Raw genomic sequence first — 19338 nt, forward strand, 5'->3', positions numbered from 1 at the left:
GAAATTTCTCACGGACTTTCACTGCCCCACGGCGCCAAGAGGAGACCGAGAGCAGAAACTGCGCATGCGCATCACAAGCGCTACCAACAACCCATTCTTCTCTTACTCCTTTTCTCTGTTAAACTTTCTAACTTCGCAGAGACCGAGGGAGGGGCTTAGGTTTGAGGCCAGCCGCGGGAAGAAAGACCTAGATGAGCCCGTAGACCCTGGGAGGTAGGGGCTCCTCTCTCCACGCCTCATCCTGAATGCATCCTGGAGATGACAAGGGAAGGGGACGAGCTGTCAGGTGAAGGCAGCGGGAAAGCCTGGGGTCCAATCTGTCCGTCCCGGATGCTGCAGATCCCTTGAAAAGCCAGGCCACCAAGCATTAAAGGTACAGAGACGCCACAATGCCAGAGAAGAGAGAAGGCAGCCCCAAGACGCAAAACTTTTATTTGCTGTACACTCAAAAGGCATCTATCTCACGCTATCACACCAGTCCACAGCTTGTGCAGGTGATCGCTCAAGCTCAGCTCTGGCCCTGCTGCTGTCGCTGCTGACTGTCCTCCTCCTCTTCCTGGCCCTCTGGTGGGGGCGGCTCCTCCAGCCCTGAGGAGGACGCCAGGAGCTCCCCGGTGGACCCCGCCAGGCGGAAGACCACGGGGATCTGGGCCAGGGCTGGATTGGTCTCCTGCAAGCCCTGGATCCACTTGGCCAGTGTAGCTTGGTCGTGGGCACCCGCCATGCATATGGCGAAGACAGGACCTTCCTCCACTGTTGGGGAAACAGGTGCTCAGTTTGTGCAGTGGGGACTGGAGGAGCACTTCCCATGCCTGCACCCCTTCCAGGCCACAGGTGGGATGTTTCTTGTGCATCCAAGGCTTTGCACAAGATATCCCATCTACCTAGATTGCTAACCCCATGCTTCACCTGAGCAATGCCTCCTGGGTCTTCAACATTCCACCAGGAAGTCTCCCCACATCCCACCCACACTGGATGGTGTGCTCCTCCCTTGAGACCCCAAGAATATAACTTAACTTGCCTGTTCCCCCACTGCCCAGAGCTGCTCGAGGGGAGGAGCTTGGCCTGTCCTGGTCACACTCAGTAGCCAGCACAGAGATGCTCCATGACCAAGGGCTGACAGGCCTGGAGCCCTTGGGAGTACGTGTGTGTGTGTACTTGGACATCTACTGGGTCTGCATGTGGGGTACGTGTGTGTGTGTGTGTACGTGTGTGTACTTGGACATCTACTGGGTCTGGATGTGGGGTAACTGGGCTGGGTCTCAGCCTGGGTGCCACCCTTCCACCCCAGAGGCCTCATTATGTCCAGTGTTTGGAAACCTGCCCTCCCAGTTTTACCTTTATGGATGTCAAACTCGTAGTCATCCCAGCCGCTCCTCCCGTACTCCAGGTCCAGCTGCATCGGGTAGTGGAGATTCCATTCCTCTGGAATTTCTTCCACTTCCTACCCCAGGGAGGTGGGTACAGCAGGGTCAGAGGCCCAGAATCTTGCAGCCAGCTACAGCCTACCTCCCGAAACCAGGAGCTATCCCTTCCCCTTCTGCCTGCCCCTCTGAGACCTAACATGAGCCGTCAGGGTGATGCCAACAACCCCCCAAACACACCCATACCCCCCCCCCCACTCACGCTTTGGGCCCTTACCCTCTCCTCAGGGGGCAGCAAGTCAGCTCTGAGGATGTGATAATAGACACATTTGTCTCGGAGCCACAGGGAAAAGGGGCCCTCGACGAAGATAGGCCGGGCTGGGTTGTGGTGGGCCAAGGCAGCCTGCTGATCAGGAGTCTGGATTCCTGGTGTGAAGACACACATGCCCAGGGGGCCCTGGCTGATGGACTCTGCCCAAAGGCCCAGGGAGACCACCCAGCAGGCCTGGTGGGAATCCAGCCCCCCCCCCCATGCCAGAGCCTTACCTACAATGTGGGGCTCAGTGGGATCTGCTGTACCCGTGGAGTCTTTGGAAGAAGGCATCTGCAAGGAGGAGGAGGGGTGGAAGCTTGTGGCCCCCAGCCCCTATAGAAAAGCTGGGGAGAAAAATGGGGGAAGGGGATCCCAGCGAATTCAGGGCTCCTCTTGGTCTCCTACCCATCACTCAAGCCCATCCCTTCCTTACTTCTATCCAATTTGGCACTAGCTGCCGTCATTTAAAATGTGTACACAGAGGGAACCTTAGAGCCTGACTTTGTTAAAATCCGGGATCTGCCACACAGGCTGTGTGACTGTGGCCAAGTCGATGTACCTGTGTGCCTCAGTTTCTCCAGATGCAAAATGGAGATAACACCACTTAATTCAGACGGTTCTAAAACCATCTGAGAGAACAGTGCCTGGCACATAGTAAATGTTCCATGCTTGTGAAGTTTTAAAAAGAAAAATTAATTTCACATGCACAGTATACTCCAAGAAGGAGACACAAGAAGCAAATCAGCAAACCCACGACCCTGAGATCAAGACCTGAGCTGAGATCAAGAGTCGTACACTTAATTGACTGAGCCACCCAGGCGCCCCAATACTGATTTTTCATTTTAAATTTCACACTATGGATTTCTTGTTTTTACATCTGTTTGTATATTTTTCTCACACTAAAAATCTTGGTTCCTATCAATAGTAATACATTTACTTATCTGTCAAACTACAGAAATAGTTTTGATATTACTGTTAACCATACTGCTGTGGGATTAAGTTTAGGATTTCCCCACAGGTATGTTTGTTCTTAGAATAGATGCCACTAAGGGGCGCCTGGGTGGCTCAGTTGGTTAAGCGACTGCCTTCGGCTCAGGTCATGATCCTAGAGTCCCGGGATCGAGTCCCGCGTCGGGCTCCCTGCTCAGCAGGGAGTCTGCTTCTCCCTCTGACCCTCCCCCCTCTCATGTACTCTCTCTCTCATTCTCACTCTCAAAATAAATAATAAATAAATCTTAAAAAAAAAAGTAAACAAAAAAAAAGAATAGATGCCACTAAGGGTGGGCAGTTGGACAACTGACTCGGAAGAACTTTTTCTCTCACTGATTATACTATCAATTTGATATTTAACCATATCCATTTGTTTCTGTTTGTTTTCAATTTTAGGGGAATTACCCCCCCTTTGAATTAAAAAATACATGTAAACATTTTCATAGTTTAAAAGTCAATCCATATTAAATAGCTCTCTTCCACTCCTGTTCTCTCTACCCCATCTCCTCTGCTTGCCCAGAGATAATCATTTCTACCCATTTCAGATTCATCTTTGCATTATTTATTTTTGTGAAAATAGGCAAATAGGTACATGCACTTTTATTACCCCTACTTCTCACACTGAAGGGAGCTTACTGTACCACTGAAAATACTTCAACTTTTCACTTGCCCTCTTTTTTTTTTAAAGATTTTCTTTATTTATTTGAGAGAGAGAGAATGAGAGATAGAGAGCATGAGAGGGAAGAGGGTCAGAGGGAGAAGCAGACTCCCTGCTCAGCAGGGAGCCCGATGTGGGACTCGATCCTGGGACTCCAGGATCATGGCCTGAGCCGAAGGCAGTCGTTTAACCGACTAGGCCACCCGGGCGCCCGCCCTTTTTTTTTTTTTTTAACCAATCTGACTGAAGTGTTAGAATCTACGTAGACAATGCCCTCTCTTGATGGAGTCTTCGATTGTTCCTATTCTAAATCTAGGTAGTGTTGGTGATCATTTTACCATGTTTTCAACCTTTCTGTACATACTTTTCATAATGAGGGGAAACAAGAATACATGCAAAGGATGTGTCTGCTTGCAAATGCATAGGGTCTCTTTGGAAGGAGACACAGATGTGGTCACCTCTGGGGAAGGAGCCTGGGGACTGAAGGGCCAGGCTAGGACAGGAGAACTCTTCATTGTGTGTACCTGAGGACTATGTGGCTTCTAATGCTTTACTTTCCAAAATGTAGGAATGAGTTAAACACTACCGTTCCTCTGCGATGTGCTCCAGGCCAAGCCTCTGTCCTTTCTCACCCGAACACCCCATTACCTACTGCCCTAATCCCTTGGCCCTCTGCCCGCCCACATTCAGTACCATCCACGTGGCCACCGGAGGGTGCTTTTGAAACAAACTCCTTCCAGAAACATGACCTCCCCCCCATCCTTCCTCTTCTTAAAACTTCCCGGTGGCTCCCTCCCCACCAACCAGTTCAAACCACACTCTAGCTTGGTGCCTCTGTGCCCCTTCTCCCCCAGCCTGACCCCCTGCACTGGCCAGAAGCAGCCCTTTCTGCATCTCCCAGCTGCCCTCTGAACCTCAGCCCTTGCTGCTCCCTCTGCCTAGAATGCTCTCCTCGCGTCTTGTCCCGCCTGAGTGCAGTTCACCCTCACCTCCTCCAGGAAGCCCTCCCTTCCTCTTGCCCCTTCTGAGCTCCCACAGCCCCCAGTGCTTCTCCATCTCAGAACCAGCAGCTCTGAGAGAAACTGTTACCTGGGGTCAGCCTCCAGGACCACAGGATCCTCCATGTGGTCTGGCATGAGTGGGGCCCCTAGGACATCGGGGCATGTGTGTGTGTGCATGTGTGAACTGTTTCATTCAGTCATTCAACAAACAACTGCTGAGCTCAGCTTTGTGCCAGACTCTGTGCTGAACCTTGGGAGACACAGGGGAAACTGAGTCATGGTAAATGAGCAACCAGGCCAGGCACCCCGTGCCTCAGCCAGGGTGGTCAGGAAGGGGATCCTGAGGAAGGGACAGCATAGATGAGATTGGAAGAACATGAAGTCCCAGGGAGGAGTGGTCCTGGCAGAGGGAGCAGTAAGCACAAAGGCCTGAGAAGTAAATTGGCATAGAATGGTTGGGAACCGGGGCACTTGGGTGGCTTAGCCGGCTGAGCGTCCAACTCTTGATTTTGGCTCAGGTCATGATCTCGGGGTCCTGGGATCAAGCCCTGCATTGGGCTCTAAGCTCAGCATGGAGTCTGCTTGAGATTCTCCCTCTCCCCCGCCCCCACCCCCTCAAATAAATAAATAAATTCTTAAAAAAAAAAAAAAAGGAAGGCTCAAGGTCCAGAAAGGAAGACAGATCCCAGAATACACAGTGTGGGGAGAGGGGCAGGAGGAGAGGTCAGAGGTCAGAGGTCAAGCTGCAGTGAGGAGCGAGGGCCACAGGAATCTAGTGAGGGCTCAGCCTGTCTCAGCACAATCACTCAGGGTGAATGAGGGGGCCCAGGCTGGGGTTGCAGCTGAGGGTGTGGACAGGGGTGGATACCTGGTAAATGGTGACCGTGGCGCTGAGGTTGGGCTCCATGTGCCGCAGGCCCAACTTGGCCAGGTCCACAGGGTCCTGGGGTAGGTCCCGGGGCACAGGGAAGGGGTTGATATTCTTGAAGCGGGAGAACCACAGCTTCATGCGCACGTACTTGAGCATCGGGTAACTTTTCCGTCCAAATATCTGAATCAGTAGGAACTCAGTCTCCTTGTTGGGCATCACGCCTATGTCGGGCAGAAGGAGGCAGAGCCTCAGGCAGGGCGCCGAAGGGGGAAGGGGAGACAGAGACATGGGAGACAGAGAGGGGCAGGGGAGCCGGGATCAAGAGGAAATCAGGAGGAGGCCCAGATGGAAAGAACCAGAGACAGGAAGAATTGAAGTCAGGGGATTGATGACAGAGAGGGAGAACAGAATTAGAATTGAAAGGAACAGTCCGAGGGAGAGAGGAAAGAGAAGGGAGACAGAGGAGAGATTGAGGTGGGTAGGGGAGCAAGCCAGCCAAACAGACAGGCAGAGAAAAGACAAGTCAGAGCTGTGGAGCAGTGGAGGGGCCCAAGACCAGGGAGAAGGAAGAAACCCACTCCCCACCCCTGAGCCTGCTGGCCTCACCGTGGCTCTCCATCTGTTCCAGGACGGCGATCCCACACTCCTGCTGCCGTGGGTAGTGGATGAACATACTCTGGAAGATGCTTCGAGGCCGGAAGACCTCCTTGGGAAAGATGTCAAGCAGTAGGTTGTAGACAGCCAGGTCCCTCTCGACACCGTACTCCCGCATCTTGCGCAGGGCCAGGTAGATGAAGTCCACATGGCCCCGCTTGTGCACGTTGTGCTGCCCGAAGTTCTGCACCGCGCGCACGAAGTTTGCCTTGTCCCGTGCCCCTTCCAGTGTCTGCTGGAACAGCTCCTCATGGAGGGTCAGGGCCTTCGTGGGTCCCTTCCGGGGCTCAGGCCAGGGCGGGACCAGCCACGAGTCAGAGTTATGGGCGGCTGCGCTGCAGTGGAGGCCCCGTGGGGCCTGGAGAGGCACCTGGGGACAGAGAACCGTTGCCGGAATCTGGCACCTCCCAGGGCCCCCAGGGGGACTGCCGGGCTGGCTCTTTCCTGGGAAAGGTGCCAATGGGCATCCCGAAGGGCCCCTGAGGAGGTGTGGTGCTGTGGTGACAAGCCCAACATCAGGCACCATTACAAAGTGTGAGAAAACAACAGTGAAACCCCCATGGAGGCTGCTTGGCCACATTCACCACAGCAAACACACCCTCTGATGCAGGGATCCTGTATCGGGTTTGTAAATCCGACAGCTATAAAAGGAACCTGGGCCAAATGCCGTCTGCATGTCCACTGTAGTGGTGGAAATGGCTGCAATGTGCATCCACAAGGAAATGGTTAAGCACCTGGCTGTGTACGTGAACAGGGAGCACCTGCATCTCTGAGAGGCACCGAGGAGGGTCTTGTGTGACCCAGAACGAGCTCCCAGGTATATTATGAAACGAAAAAAAGCAACGTGTGCAACAGGGTAGAGTAAGTTCCCAGAGGTGTAAAAAAACCTCATCAACTTCTATACAATAGATCTTCATTACTTGTGGATTCCCTAGTTGCAAATTTGCCTACTTGCTAAAACTGATTTGTAATCCCAAAGTCAATACTCTTAACACTTTCCTGGTCATTCACAGACACATGCAGTGCGGTGAACAATTGGAGTTGCCCAAGTCTGTTCATTCCCAGCTGAGTTCGAACAAGGCGACGCTCAGCCTTCTCGTTTTGGCTCGCACGCTGTCAACAAGTGTCCTCTTAGAGATGTTTTTTTAGTGCATGGTTTTCACATCTTCTTGTTGGTGATTTTGCTGTGGAAAATGGCCCCCAAGCATAGTGCTGAAGGGCTGTCTAGTGTTCCTCCCTGCAGAAGGCTCTGCTGCTCCTTACAGAGCAAATAGGATGTAGTAGTGGAGCTTCATTCAGGCGTGAGTTATAGTGCTGGTGGCTGGGAGTTCAGTGTTCACAAATCAACGATATAGAGCCAATCAGTTGTCTTTAAACAGAAACACACATACAACAAGGTATGTATTGACTGGTTGATGAAAATGTGGGCAGAGGCTCACAGGAACCTACCCCATATTTCCCTGGAAGCGATGGTTTGGTATTCACTAACTAATTTGGCGTAGGCGGCCACTTCATAAAACGTAACTACCGTGGATAATGAGAATCGACTGTATGCATATACGTTTTTTGCTCCTGTAAAGTATGTCTGGGAAGAAATGCATTAAGTGGGTAACACCTCTTGCCTCTAGAGAGGGGAGCTAAGTGGTGGCCAAGCAAAAGAGGGACAGACCCTTGTCTGCTGTAGCCCCAGAACTATTTGAATTGCCCACTGTAACTAACAGTATTATCTGTTCAAAAGATACATCTCAACGACTGAGTTTAAAAAAGAAAATGCAGACTTTGGAATCAGAAGGAATCTTGGCTTGACTGTCCTCTGCTAGGTGATGCCCACATCCCACTTTACTGCTCAGGCCTCAGTTTCCCCATCTGTTACGATGGTGTTTCCCCTGGGTCAAGCAGACCTTGTTCCCCAGAGTGGGGAGTGGAGGCTGCTGGGGGCAAACCTGAGGGGCAACTATGGCCAGCTGTCTGCTTTTGTCAATAAAGTCATATTCGAATATAGCCAGGCACATTCATGATGTCTAGTCTGGGGCTGTATTTGCACTACTTTGGCAGCGGTGAGTAGTTGTAACTGAGATTGTGTGGGTTGCAAAGCCAAAAATACTTAATATCTGACTCCTTATGAAAATGTCTGTTAACCCCTGTATGGATAGTATAACACCAAATTTCTTATTTTAAGTGAAACTGAATGTTTAAATTAGAATAACTATATACAAGGCATCTTTAAAAATACATGGCGGGGGGCACCTGGGTGGCTCAGTCGTTAAGCGTCTGCCTTCGGCTCAGGTCATGATGCCAGGGTCCTGGGATCGAGCCCCATATCAGGCTCCCTGCTCCACGGGAAGCCTGCTTCTCCCTCTCCCACTCCCCCTGCTTGTGTTCCCTCTCTCACTGTCTCTGTCAAATAAATAAATAAAATCTTTAATAAATAAATAAATAAATAAATAAATAAATAAATAAATAATAAAAATACATGGCGAGGGGCGCCTGGCTGGCTCAGTTGGTAGAGCATGCAACTCTTGATCTCAGGGTCATGAGTTCAAGCTCCATATTGGGCATGGAGCCTACTTTAAAAAAAATATAGAGAGAGAGCGAGAGAGAGAGAAAGAGAGAGACAGAGAAAGAGAGAGAGAGAGATGTATCTATCTATCTATTTGGCAAATAAGAGCTAATAGTTACTGAATATTCTTCCAGGCATTGTTGACCACTTTCTGAGTGTGAGGCTCATTTAATCTTTCCAACTGCCCATTGAGAGAGTGCTTACAGAGGAGGGGACTGAGACCCAGAGAGGTGAAATGGGATGTCTGGTGTCCCACAGCTGCAGAGTGACAGAGCTGAGGTCAGAGTCCCTGCCCTTAGTCCCTCTGCTCTGCTGCCCCAACAGCCAACCCAATGTCCTACTTATGTGAGGTGATCTTAAAAAAAAAAAAAAAAAGTGTCCATTTAAAGTGAAATCGTAGGCAACTAATTCTGCAGGTGGTATGTGCATAGGTCAGAAATCAGAATGGAAGCTCTAGAATGCCCAAAAGAAAGGGAGACACCACAAAGGAGATAATGTAAACAAAAAGCATAGCACAGGGCCTGGCACAGAGGGTGTGCTCAATAAGGGAGGCACAGACATACCCCCCAGATATTGGGGGTTCAGTCCCAGACCCCCACAATAAAGCAAATGTCACAATAAAGTGCGCCAAATGAATTTCTGGCTTCCCAATGCAGAGGAAGGTTAGGTTTACATTATACTGTAGTCTATAAAGCGAGCAATAACATTATGTCTAAAGAAATGTACGTACCTTAATTAAAAAATACTTTCTTGTTAAAAATGCTAACCAGCATCTGAGCTTTCAGCGGGTCATAATCGCTGCTCACGGATCACCATAACATGCATGATAATGAGTAAGTTTGAAATATTGCAAGAATTACCAAAATGTGACACAGAGACATGAAATGAGCAAATGTTGTTGGGAAATGGCACCAACAGACTTGTTCGGCAGAGGGTTGCCACAAACCCTCAACTTGTAAAAACCAAAAAAAACCCACATTATCTGTGAAGCACAATAAAACAAGGTATGCCTGATTATTATCATCATCACTGTTACTGCTGTCTGTGCCCGTTGATTGGCTTAGGCCACCTGGTCACTCTGGGAAGGGACAGAAGTTCAATGTTCTGCCCACATCTTTACAAATGGAGGCAGGAGTTACCCACAAGTCACCACCCAAATCTACTTAGCTCCTTTATCCTCATTTCCAAACTCAACCCCCCTATCCACATGGACCGCAGCGCTTCTTAAAATGAATAAGGCCCATTCAGCTGGCCTTCAGAGCAGATAGGCCAGCTGGTGTGAGCGGACAGCTGCTCAGCTGATGGTTACCTGAGAGAAGGGGGCTCCCGTGAGGACAGCCCCGCAGATGCCTCTCCAGCCCCGAGAGAGGCCCCGAGCCAGCAGGATGGCTTGGGCCCAGCTCATGCTGCTGCTCGTTAGACAACCACCTGGCCGAGAGAGAAGAAAAAGACAGCATCAGCCTGGCACCCCACCTGCTAACGGAGATGAGACCCCTCATGGGCAGAGACCATGTTCCAGATGGCATGGCTAACTCACCAGCCCCCCTGGTCTCCTCATCCACAGGATGGACTTAAAATGGGTGTTGGAACCAAGGATCCCCATGTTGTTGGGCTAAACCCTCCACTAACTGGAGGAATTTGCGCCTGCTATGGTCTCCCTCCCTACTGGATCTTTTTTTTTTTCTTCTTAAGAGTTATTTATGGGGCACCTGGGTGGCTCAGTTGGTTAAGCATCTGCCTTCGGCTCAGGTCATGGTCTCAGGGGCCTGGGATCAAGTCCCCCGTTGGGCTCCCTGCTCAGTGGGGAGGCTGCTTCTCCCTCTGTTCTCTCTCTCTCTCTCAAATAAAAAATATGAGAGAGTGCACATGAGAGGGGGAGGGGCAGCAGGAGAGAGAGAATCTTAAGCAGGTTCCACGCCCAGTGAGGAGCCCGACACAGGGCTCAATCTCACGACACTGAGATCATGACCTGAGCTGAAACCAAGAGTCAGATGCTTAACCAACTGAGCCACCCAGGCGCTTCTGGATCTTTTTTTTTTTTTTTTTTTTAACAATTTTATTCACATATCATATAGCTCACCGTTTTCAAGTGTAAAATTCAATGGTTTTTTAGTTTATTCACAGAGTCATGCAACCATCACTGCAATCTTATTTTAGAACATTCTCGTCACCCCAAGAAGAAAACCTATACCCATCAGCAGTCCCTCTCATTTTCCCTCAGGCAACCACTAACCTACTGTCCCTATAATTTGCCTACTCCGGGTAGCTCGTATAAATGGAGCCATACCACAAGTACTCTTGTGGGACGAGCTTCTTTCGCTTAGCAGGTGTTTCAGGGTTATCCATATTGTAGCATGTATCAGACTTCATTCGTTTTAATTGCCAAAAAATTCCATTATATGGATATAACAAAGCTTTGTTTATCCATTCATCAACTGATGGACATTTGGCATTACCACTTTCTGACTATATGACTAATGCTGCTATGAACACTTACGTGGAAGTTTTGTGTGAAGAGGTCTTTACATGCCTCTTAGGTATATACAGAGAAGTCAAACTGCTGAGACATATGGTAATTCTATGTCTAACATTTTGAGGAACTGCCAAACTTTTTTTTTTTTTATTGTATGTAGGCTCCATGCTCAACGTGGAGTTTGAACTCGCGACCCCCAGATCAAGTGGCATGCTCTACCAACTGATACAGCCCGGCGCTCCCTGCCAACCTATCCTCTAAAGTGGCCACACCATTTTACATTCTCACCAGCAATATATAAGGGTTCCAACTTCTCCACATACTTGCCAGTTCTTATGGGCTTTTTGATTAGACACACTAGTGAATGTGAAGTGATATCTCATGGTTGGATTTGCACCTCCCTAAAAATTGATGCCGAATATCTTCTCTTGTCCTTATTGGCCATTGTGTCTCTCTTTTGGAGAAATGTGTATTTAGATCCTTTGAACATTTAAAAAACTGGGCTACTTATCTTTTTATCACTGAGTTGTAAGGGTTCTTTATATATTCAGGATATTAACCCTTGTGATTTACAAATACTTCCTCCCATTCGTTGGGTCGTCTTTTCACTTTCTTGATGTTACTGTTTGCAGCACAAGTCTTATTTTGATGACAACCAATTCATAGAGCCGTAAGGCTGATGTTGTATCTAAAAAACCACTGCCGAGGCCAAGGTTATAAAGATTTATTCCTATGTTGGGGCGCCTGGGTGGCGCAGTTCGTTAGGCATCTGACTCTTGGTTTCAGCTCAGGTCACGATCTCAGGGCTGTGAGACTGAGCCCCTGCACTGGGCTCTACGTTCAGCATGGAGTCTGTTTGGGACTTCTCTCCCTCTCTCTCTCAAATAATATAAATCTTAAAAAAAAAAAAAAGACTTATTCTTATTTTCTTCTAAGAGTTTAATAGCTTTAGCTCTTACATTCAGTCCTATGATCCACCTTGAATTAATTTTTGTGTATGGTGTGAGAAAGGGATTCATTTCAAATGGATATCCAGTTGTCCTAGTACTATCGTTTGAAGAGACCATTCTTTCCCCATTTGTCTTGGCATTCTTTTTTTTTAAATTAAGTTTTAAAATTTTAATTTCAGTATAGTTAACATAGTTAGTTTCAGCTGTACAATAAAGTGATTCAACAATTCTATATATTACTCAGTGCTCATCATGATAAGTGTACTCTTTTGTCTTGTCTTGGCATTCTTGCTGAAAATCAACTGACCATAAATGTAAGAGTTTAATTCTGGGCTCCCAATTCCATTGATCTATATGTTGGGTCTTATGCCAGTATCACACTGTTTTTGTTTTGCTTTGTTTTTAAAGATTTCATTTATTTATCTGTCAGAGAGAGAGAGCAAGCAGGGGGGAGCGGCAGGGGGAGGGAGAAGCAGACTGCCCTCTGAGCAAGGAGCCCGATGTGGGACTCGATCCCAGGGCCCTGGAATCATGACCTGAGCTGAAGGCAAATGCTTAACTGACTGAGCCACCCAGGCATCCCAGCACCACATTGTTGTGATTATTATAGTCTTTAAAATTTTAAAATGAGGAACTGTAAGTCCTCCAACTTTGTTCTTTTTTTACAAAATTGTTTTGGCAATTCTGGGTCTCTTGCAATTACATACAAATTTTAGAATCAGCTGTCAATTTCTGCAAAAAGTCAGAGGGATTCTGATAGGGATTGTGTTGAGTCTATAGATCAATTTAGGGAATATTGGTATCTTAATAATATTAAGTCTTCTGATCCATGAACATGGGATACCTCTCCATTTATTTAGATCTTTAATTTCTCTCAACAATGTTTTACAGTTTTCAGTGTATGATTCTTTCACTTATTTTGTCAAATTTATTCACATTTCATTCTCTTTTTAAGATTTATTTTTAAGTAATCTCTATACCCAACATGGGGCTTGAATTCACAATCCCAAGATCAAGAGTCACATGCTCTACCAACTGGGCCAGCCAGGTGCCCCTATTTATGTTTCATTCTTTATGGAGCTATTATTTGTGGGATTATTTTCTTAATTTCATTTCTGCATTGTTCAGGGCCAGGATATAGGAATACAATTTATATTTATATATTTGATCTTATATCCTGCAACCTTGCTGAACTCACTTATTAGTTCCAATAGCTTTTTATTATTCTTTAGGATTTTCTATATACAAGATCACATCACCTGCAAATATAGTTTTACCTCTTCCTTTCCAAACTGGATGTCTTTTATTTCTTTTTCTTTCCCAAGTGCCCTTGCTGGAACCTCCAGTACAAAGTGGCAAGAGTTGATATCCTTTTTTGTTCTTGATCTTAGGGGAAAAGCATCCAGTCTTTCATCATTAAGTATGATGTGAGCTGTGGGTTTTTCATAAATGGGCTTTATAAGGTTAAAGAAATTCCCTTCTAGGGGTGCCTGGGTGTCTCAGTTGGTTGAGCGTCCGACTCTTGATTTCAGCTCAAGTTGTGATCTCAGGGTTGTGGGACTGAGCCCCACATCAGGCTCCACCCTCAGCATGGGGTCTGCTTGTCCCTCTCCCTCATGCTCTCTCTCTCTCTAGAATAAATAAATAAAAATCTTAAAAAAGAAAAAAAGAAATTCCCTTCTATACCCAGATGTTGAATGTTTTCATCAGAAACAGTACTGGAGGGCGCCTGGGTGGCTCAGTCGTTAAGCGCCTGCCTTTGGCTCAGGTCATGATCCCAGGGTCCTGGGATCGAGCCCCACATCGGTCTCCCTACTCTGCGAGAAGCCTGCTTCTCCCTCTCCCACTCCCCCTGCTTGTGTTCCCTCTCTCGCTGTGTCTCTGTCAAAAAAAAAAAATAAAATCCTTTTTTTTTAATTTATTTGAGAGAAAGAGAATGAGAGATAGAGAGCACAAGAGAGAAGAGGATCAGAGGGAGAAGCAGACTCCCTGCTGAGCAGGGAGCGCGATGCGGGACTCAATCCCGGGACTCCAGGATCATGACCTGAGCCGAAGGCAGTTGCTTAACCAACTGAGCCACCCAGGCACCCATAAATAAAATCTTTAAAAAAAAAAAAAAAGAAAGAAAAGAAACAGTACTGGATTTTGTTAAGTACTTTTTGTTTCAACTGAAACAATCATGTCATTTTTGTCTTTTCTTCTACTAATATGGTATCTAACATTAACTGGTTTTCAGATTTTAAAGTAATTTTGCATTTCTGGGACAAATTCCACTTGGTTACGGTATATAATCCTTTTTATATGTTGCTAAAATTTGGTTTGCTAGTTATTTTGTTGAGGATTTTTACATCCACGTTCATAAGAGATAATGGTCTGTAGTTTTGAGTATGTGTGATTTGGTATCAGGGAATGCTGACCTCATAAAATGAGCTGGGAAGTATCTGGATTATTATTACCATTTAAACCTTCTCTAGCATCTCCCATCTTGTCCCAAAGACTCCCTCCAGCGTCTGCTCCACGTCTCTGCTCCATTTACAGCAAAGCTTCTCCCAAGAGTCATATACACACTATGTTCCTCACTCTCTCCAGCTTGGCTGCTGCCCCAACCACTCCACTGACACCATTTGTAAAGGCCCCTTTTGTTACCAAAGCCAATGATTATTTCTCAGGCCTCATTTTGCTCAATTTCTCAGAAGCATGCACCATGGGTGAGGCCCTCCTCCCACTTTCTTGGCATTCTAGATTTTCTTCCTAGAACCCAGGCTATTTCTCAGCCAATCAGCAAGACCCACTTCCTTCTTTAAAGTTTGCAATGTCTGCAAACTTGAATGTGCAGCTAAATCACCCAGGATCTTGTTAAAATGCAGATTTTGGGGGGCACCTGGGTGGTGCAGTTGGTTAAGCGTCTGCTTTTGGCTCAGGTCATGATCCCGGGGTCCTGGGATCAAGCCCCACGTCGGGCTCCCTGATCAGCGGGGAGTCTGCTTCTCCCTCTCCCTCTGCTGTTCCCCTCTGCTTGTGCTTTCTCTCGCTCGCTCTCCCGCTCTGTCAAATAAATAACTAAATAAAATCTTTTTTAAAAGAATGCAGATTTTGATCCAGCAAATCTGGGGTAGAGCTAAAGACCTTGTACATCCAACAAGCTTCCAAATGATACTGATGCTGCAGGTCTGGGCATCATTACTTTGAGTAATAAAGCTGCAAAGTATCCCACATTCTGGATGTGTCTGTCTGCTACCCTGAGGTGTCTTTCAACTTGTTCCTCTCTTCTCTGTACTACTGTAGGCAGCACTAATGGTTCTCAAACTTTGTTCATATTAGAATCATCTAGGGAGCTTTTAAAAAATCCCCATATCCAGGGGCGCCTGGGTGGCTCAGTCGTTAAGCATCTGCCTTCGGCTCAGGTCATGATCCCAGGGTCCTGGGATCAAGCCCCGCATCAGGCTCCCTGCTCCGTGGGAAGCCTGCTTCTCCCTCTCCCACTCCCCCTGCTTGTGTTCCCTCTCTCTGTCTCTCTCTCTCTGTCAAAAAAAAAAAAAAAAAAAAATCCCCATATCCAGGCCATACCCTGGATATAATAAATCAAAGTATCTAAAAATCTAGGGCCCAGGCATCAGCATTTTAAAGCACTCCAGCGGCGCCTGGGTGGTTCAGTCAGTTAAGTGCCTGCCTTTGGCTCAGGTCATGATCCCAGGGTCCTGGGATCGAACCCCATGTAGGGTTCCCTGCTCAGCAGGGAGTCTGCTTCTCCCTCTCCCTCTGCCCTCCGCCCCCCGCTTGTGCTCTCTCTCAAATAATCTTTAAAAACAAAAAACAAACAAACAAAACCCAAGACACTCCAATGACTCTAATATGCAGCCAAAATTAAGACCTTATCTGAATCTTCACTATTCAATATTCCAGGGACCAGCTATTCAACATTATCATTTAGGAGCTCATTAGAAAAGAAGAATCTCAGCCCTAACCCAGACCTCCTGAATCAGAATCCACATTTTAAGAAGAGCCCAGGTTTCTCATATGTGTGTTAAAGTCTCAGGAATGATACCTATGTGCTGATGGATTCCAAATAGTTATTTTTTTAAAGATTTTATTTATTTGAAAGAGAGAGTGAGAGTGAGTGACAGAGAGCACAAGCCGGTGGGGGGAGAGGCAGAGGGAGAGGGAGAAGCAGACTCCCCGCTGAGCAGGGAGCCCAATGCAGAGCTTGATCCCAGGACCCTGGGACCATGACCTGAGCTGAAGGCAGACACTTAATCAACTGAGCCACCCAGGAGCCCTGAATTCCAAATAGTTACTAACAGTCCTGAGCTCCAACCTCCATACCTAACTGCTACTTTGGCATATACCTAGCCATCTCAAACTTAATTTGCTCCAGAATGATATCCCTGCTTAAACTTGTTCCTCCGAATGCTAGCCAATCATACCACCATTCCTAGTCATTCAGGCCACAAACCTAGGAGTCATTTCTGAGTCTACTATGTCCCTCATTCACCCATTCAATCCACTGAGTAGTCCTGATAAGTACTTCCAAATCCATCCCAAATACATCCATTTCTCTCAATCTGCAAGCCACCACCCCAAACCATGATCTCTTTAATACCTACCCAGCTTTCCCACCAGTCAATTCTCCCTGCCATATCCAGAGAGAGCTTTTTAGAATGTAAACTAAATTCAGTGTTCTCTGCCTAAAAATCGCTACTGTTTTATCACACTTAAAATATTCAGACAGGGTCTACCCCTCCAAACTCAACTTTTTTTTTTTTTTTAAGGATTTTATTTAGGGGCGCCTGGGTGGCTCAGTCGCTAAGTGTCTGCCTTCGGCTCAGGTCATGATCCCAGGGTCCTGGGATCGAGCCCCACATCGGGCTCCCTGCTCCGCGGGAAGCCTGCTTCTTCCTCTCCCACTCCCCCTGCTTGTGTTCCCTCTCTCACTGTGTATCTCTCTGTCAAATAAATAAATAAAATCTTTTTAAAAAAAGGATTTTATTTATTTATTTGAGAGAGACAGCACAAGCAAGGGGAGGGTAAGGGGCAGAAGGAGAAGCAGACTCCCCAGGAGCATGGAGCCCTACTGCGGGCTCCATCCCAGGACCCCGGGATCATGACCTGAGCCAAAGACAGACCCTTAACGACTGAGCCACCCAGGCGCCCTCAGCTACACTGTTTCTTAAACAAGCTAAGTTTATTCTAGTCTCAGAGCCTTTGCACTTGCTTTTCCCTCTGTTTGGAAATTTCTTCCCCTAGATCAGTCCATAGCTGTCTCTGGTCATTCAGGTCTATATTCAAATGAGAGGCTTTCCCTGACCATAGCCCCACTCCCAATCTAAAGCCCCATCACCGTGATGAATGCATCGTTAGCAATTAACATCTGAAATCACCTGTTCCCTCTATTTCTGACTTGTTTGATGTCTAGCTCCCCCAGAAGATCGGAGGCTTTGTCTGTCTTCCTCATTGCTGTGTTTCCAGCACCTGGACAGTGCCTGGAATATGGTCGGTACCTAACAAGTATCAGTTGAATGGGGAGAAGAGCTAAATTTCTACAAAACGTCTATGATCTGTAAGTCTGAACCCCATGGCGGGGTGTACCTACAGCAGCGCTGAGGCTGGCTGTCAGGATTCTGGATTTCCTGGGAGAATCGGACCGACGCGGGTTCGAATTCCGGCCTAGCGGCCAACTTGCGGCGTGACTTCGGGAGAGGGCCTTAATCTCTCTGAGCCTCAGCTGTCTCATCTGCAAAATAGGAAATTAGGGACGTGGGGAGGGGCGTACACGGAGAGCGGCCTTTCCCAGCACGGCCCTGCCCCGCATTTCAAAAGGTCATGGTTGCCCTAGCCCTGCAGCTGGGTCGGTCTGGGCCGCCCTCCCGCCCTGCCGGCCCAGAACCGGCCGCCCAGGACCCAGCAGTTCGAGCTCGCCTCCTCAGTATGCGCGACCTACATACTCACGCGGCAAGCCGCGGACTCCGGGCCGGCTCGGTCTCATCTCTGGGCGCCGCCATTTTACCCAGATTGTTTCCAGGTCACGGGCCAACAGGGAGACCGCAAATCGAGAACGCCGGTTTAGAGAGGTCCCGCCCCAAGTGGAGGAGCACCAATAGGAAGGCAGAAAGACCTTGGTCCCGCCTCATACCGAACCAGGTCCCACCCCGATTAAAGCCGGGAAAAGAGTGACTGGACCGATCCGGGCTGGGAGGCTGGACTTGAGGGGCGGGGCTTGTGAATCCACCTGGAGGCCCGTTTTTCCACCTGAAATGTGGGAATGAAATATTGAAGGTAGAAGTGCTGTGATTCCTTCATTTGCTCAACTCACCTTTACTGAGCGCCTCCGTGTGCTAGGCGCAGTTTTAGGCGCTGAGGATACAGCGCTGACAGCGGTGATGGAGACAGTTTCTGCTCATCTAGCTCCATAACTCTGGGCTAGTGACTAACTCAACTGTGCCTGGGTTTTCTCACCCTGGGCCAATTATAATAACCTCGTGGGATTTTCCTGAAGTTTGAGTTAATCTATGCAGAACAGCCATATACGTGCTATTTTTATGGGGAATTCACCCTAACACCTTCCTCCACCTCCCTCACTGGGAAGGCATGGAGTCTGGTTTGACGCCTTGGGCCAACCTCACTGAGGGCCGAGGGTCCTGTGGGGTTGTGTGTTTGTGTTTGTGATTGAGTCCTGTGGCCGCAGGGGTGTATGTATGTGTGTACTGTGATGTCGGGGTGTTAAGAGTGTGGGGGTTTTCATGAATTTTTGTAGTATTTCAGAACTTGAGCAAAGGTGTGTAAGTTTGCATGTGGCAGTGTGAGTGTGGGTCAGGAATGGGCCCCATGTATATCAGTGTGAGTGAGGCCAGTCTGGGCACACGTGGTCCTTGTGTGTCCACGTGTCAGTAGCTGCGCACACACCTGTAATTGTACAACCTTCAGGGTGTCTGTGATTCTGTGCATGTGGGAGGGGGTAGAATTTGTCCCACGACTCTGAGGGGCTAGCAGTAGGTGTGGCAACGTTTCTGTGATCATTCACATGCCATAAGGTACATGTGATTGCATTTGAACCCTGGTAGGTCACTGACTATGATGCGGTGTGTGTTCCCAACTAGTGGATGAATAATTGATTGTGTCCCACTGTCAAGACCCATGTGAAGGTGTGACACCCCATATCTGTCTGTGTGTGTGTGTGACTGTATGAGTCTCTCTGTATGTGCATGACTGTGCTCATGACACCCTGTGTATCTCTCACTCTGTGTGACTCTGTCCCAGCAATGGTATTATGGGTCTGGCTATGCCAAGTCTAGGACAGTCTCTGATGTCATGCAACTCCACACGTGTGGTTGTGTCCAGCGGTTGGTGTATGTCTGTAACCCCCTGTGTGTCTCTAACTTGTAGGGGTGTGCTTGTCCCCCACCACTGGTATGTCAGGGACAGTATAAGACACTGTCTATGATTGTGCCTCAGTATTGGTCGATTCTGTGACTGTGTGGGGCTGTGTCTATGACAATGGTCTCTATGC

At 48.0% G+C, this 19338-nt stretch overlaps 1 protein-coding gene across 6 annotated transcripts; it reads right to left on the bottom strand.

Moving 5' to 3' along the window:
• Positions 1-413: 413 nt before the first annotated feature.
• On the bottom strand, positions 414-17920 carry ECSIT (ECSIT signaling integrator). Of its 6 annotated transcripts, none has more exons than XM_073887776.1 (8): positions 17781-17920; positions 17425-17565; positions 5804-6221; positions 5195-5418; positions 1911-2010; positions 1642-1790; positions 1339-1444; positions 414-753 (listed from the first exon to the last, which is right to left on the bottom strand). In XM_073887776.1, the coding sequence occupies exons 2-8, from the start codon at positions 17563-17565 to the stop codon at positions 509-511; spliced, it is 1383 nt and encodes a 460-aa protein (XP_073743877.1). In that variant the 5' UTR covers positions 17781-17920; the 3' UTR covers positions 414-508. The 6 variants fall into 6 exon arrangements, with proteins under 6 accessions (XP_073743877.1, XP_073743876.1, XP_073743875.1 ...); XM_073887775.1 differs by having other exon boundaries at positions 1911-1968; positions 17773-17848; XM_073887774.1 differs by having other exon boundaries at positions 17773-17848.
• Between the last annotated feature and the right edge of the window lie 1418 nt (positions 17921-19338).

The sequence above is a fragment of the Callorhinus ursinus genome, unplaced genomic scaffold (genome assembly GCF_003265705.2).
Source record: "Callorhinus ursinus isolate GAN/ISIS: 27379988/994484 unplaced genomic scaffold, GSC_fseal_2.0 scaffold82, whole genome shotgun sequence".
Classification (NCBI taxonomy): Eukaryota; Metazoa; Chordata; class Mammalia; order Carnivora; family Otariidae; genus Callorhinus; species Callorhinus ursinus.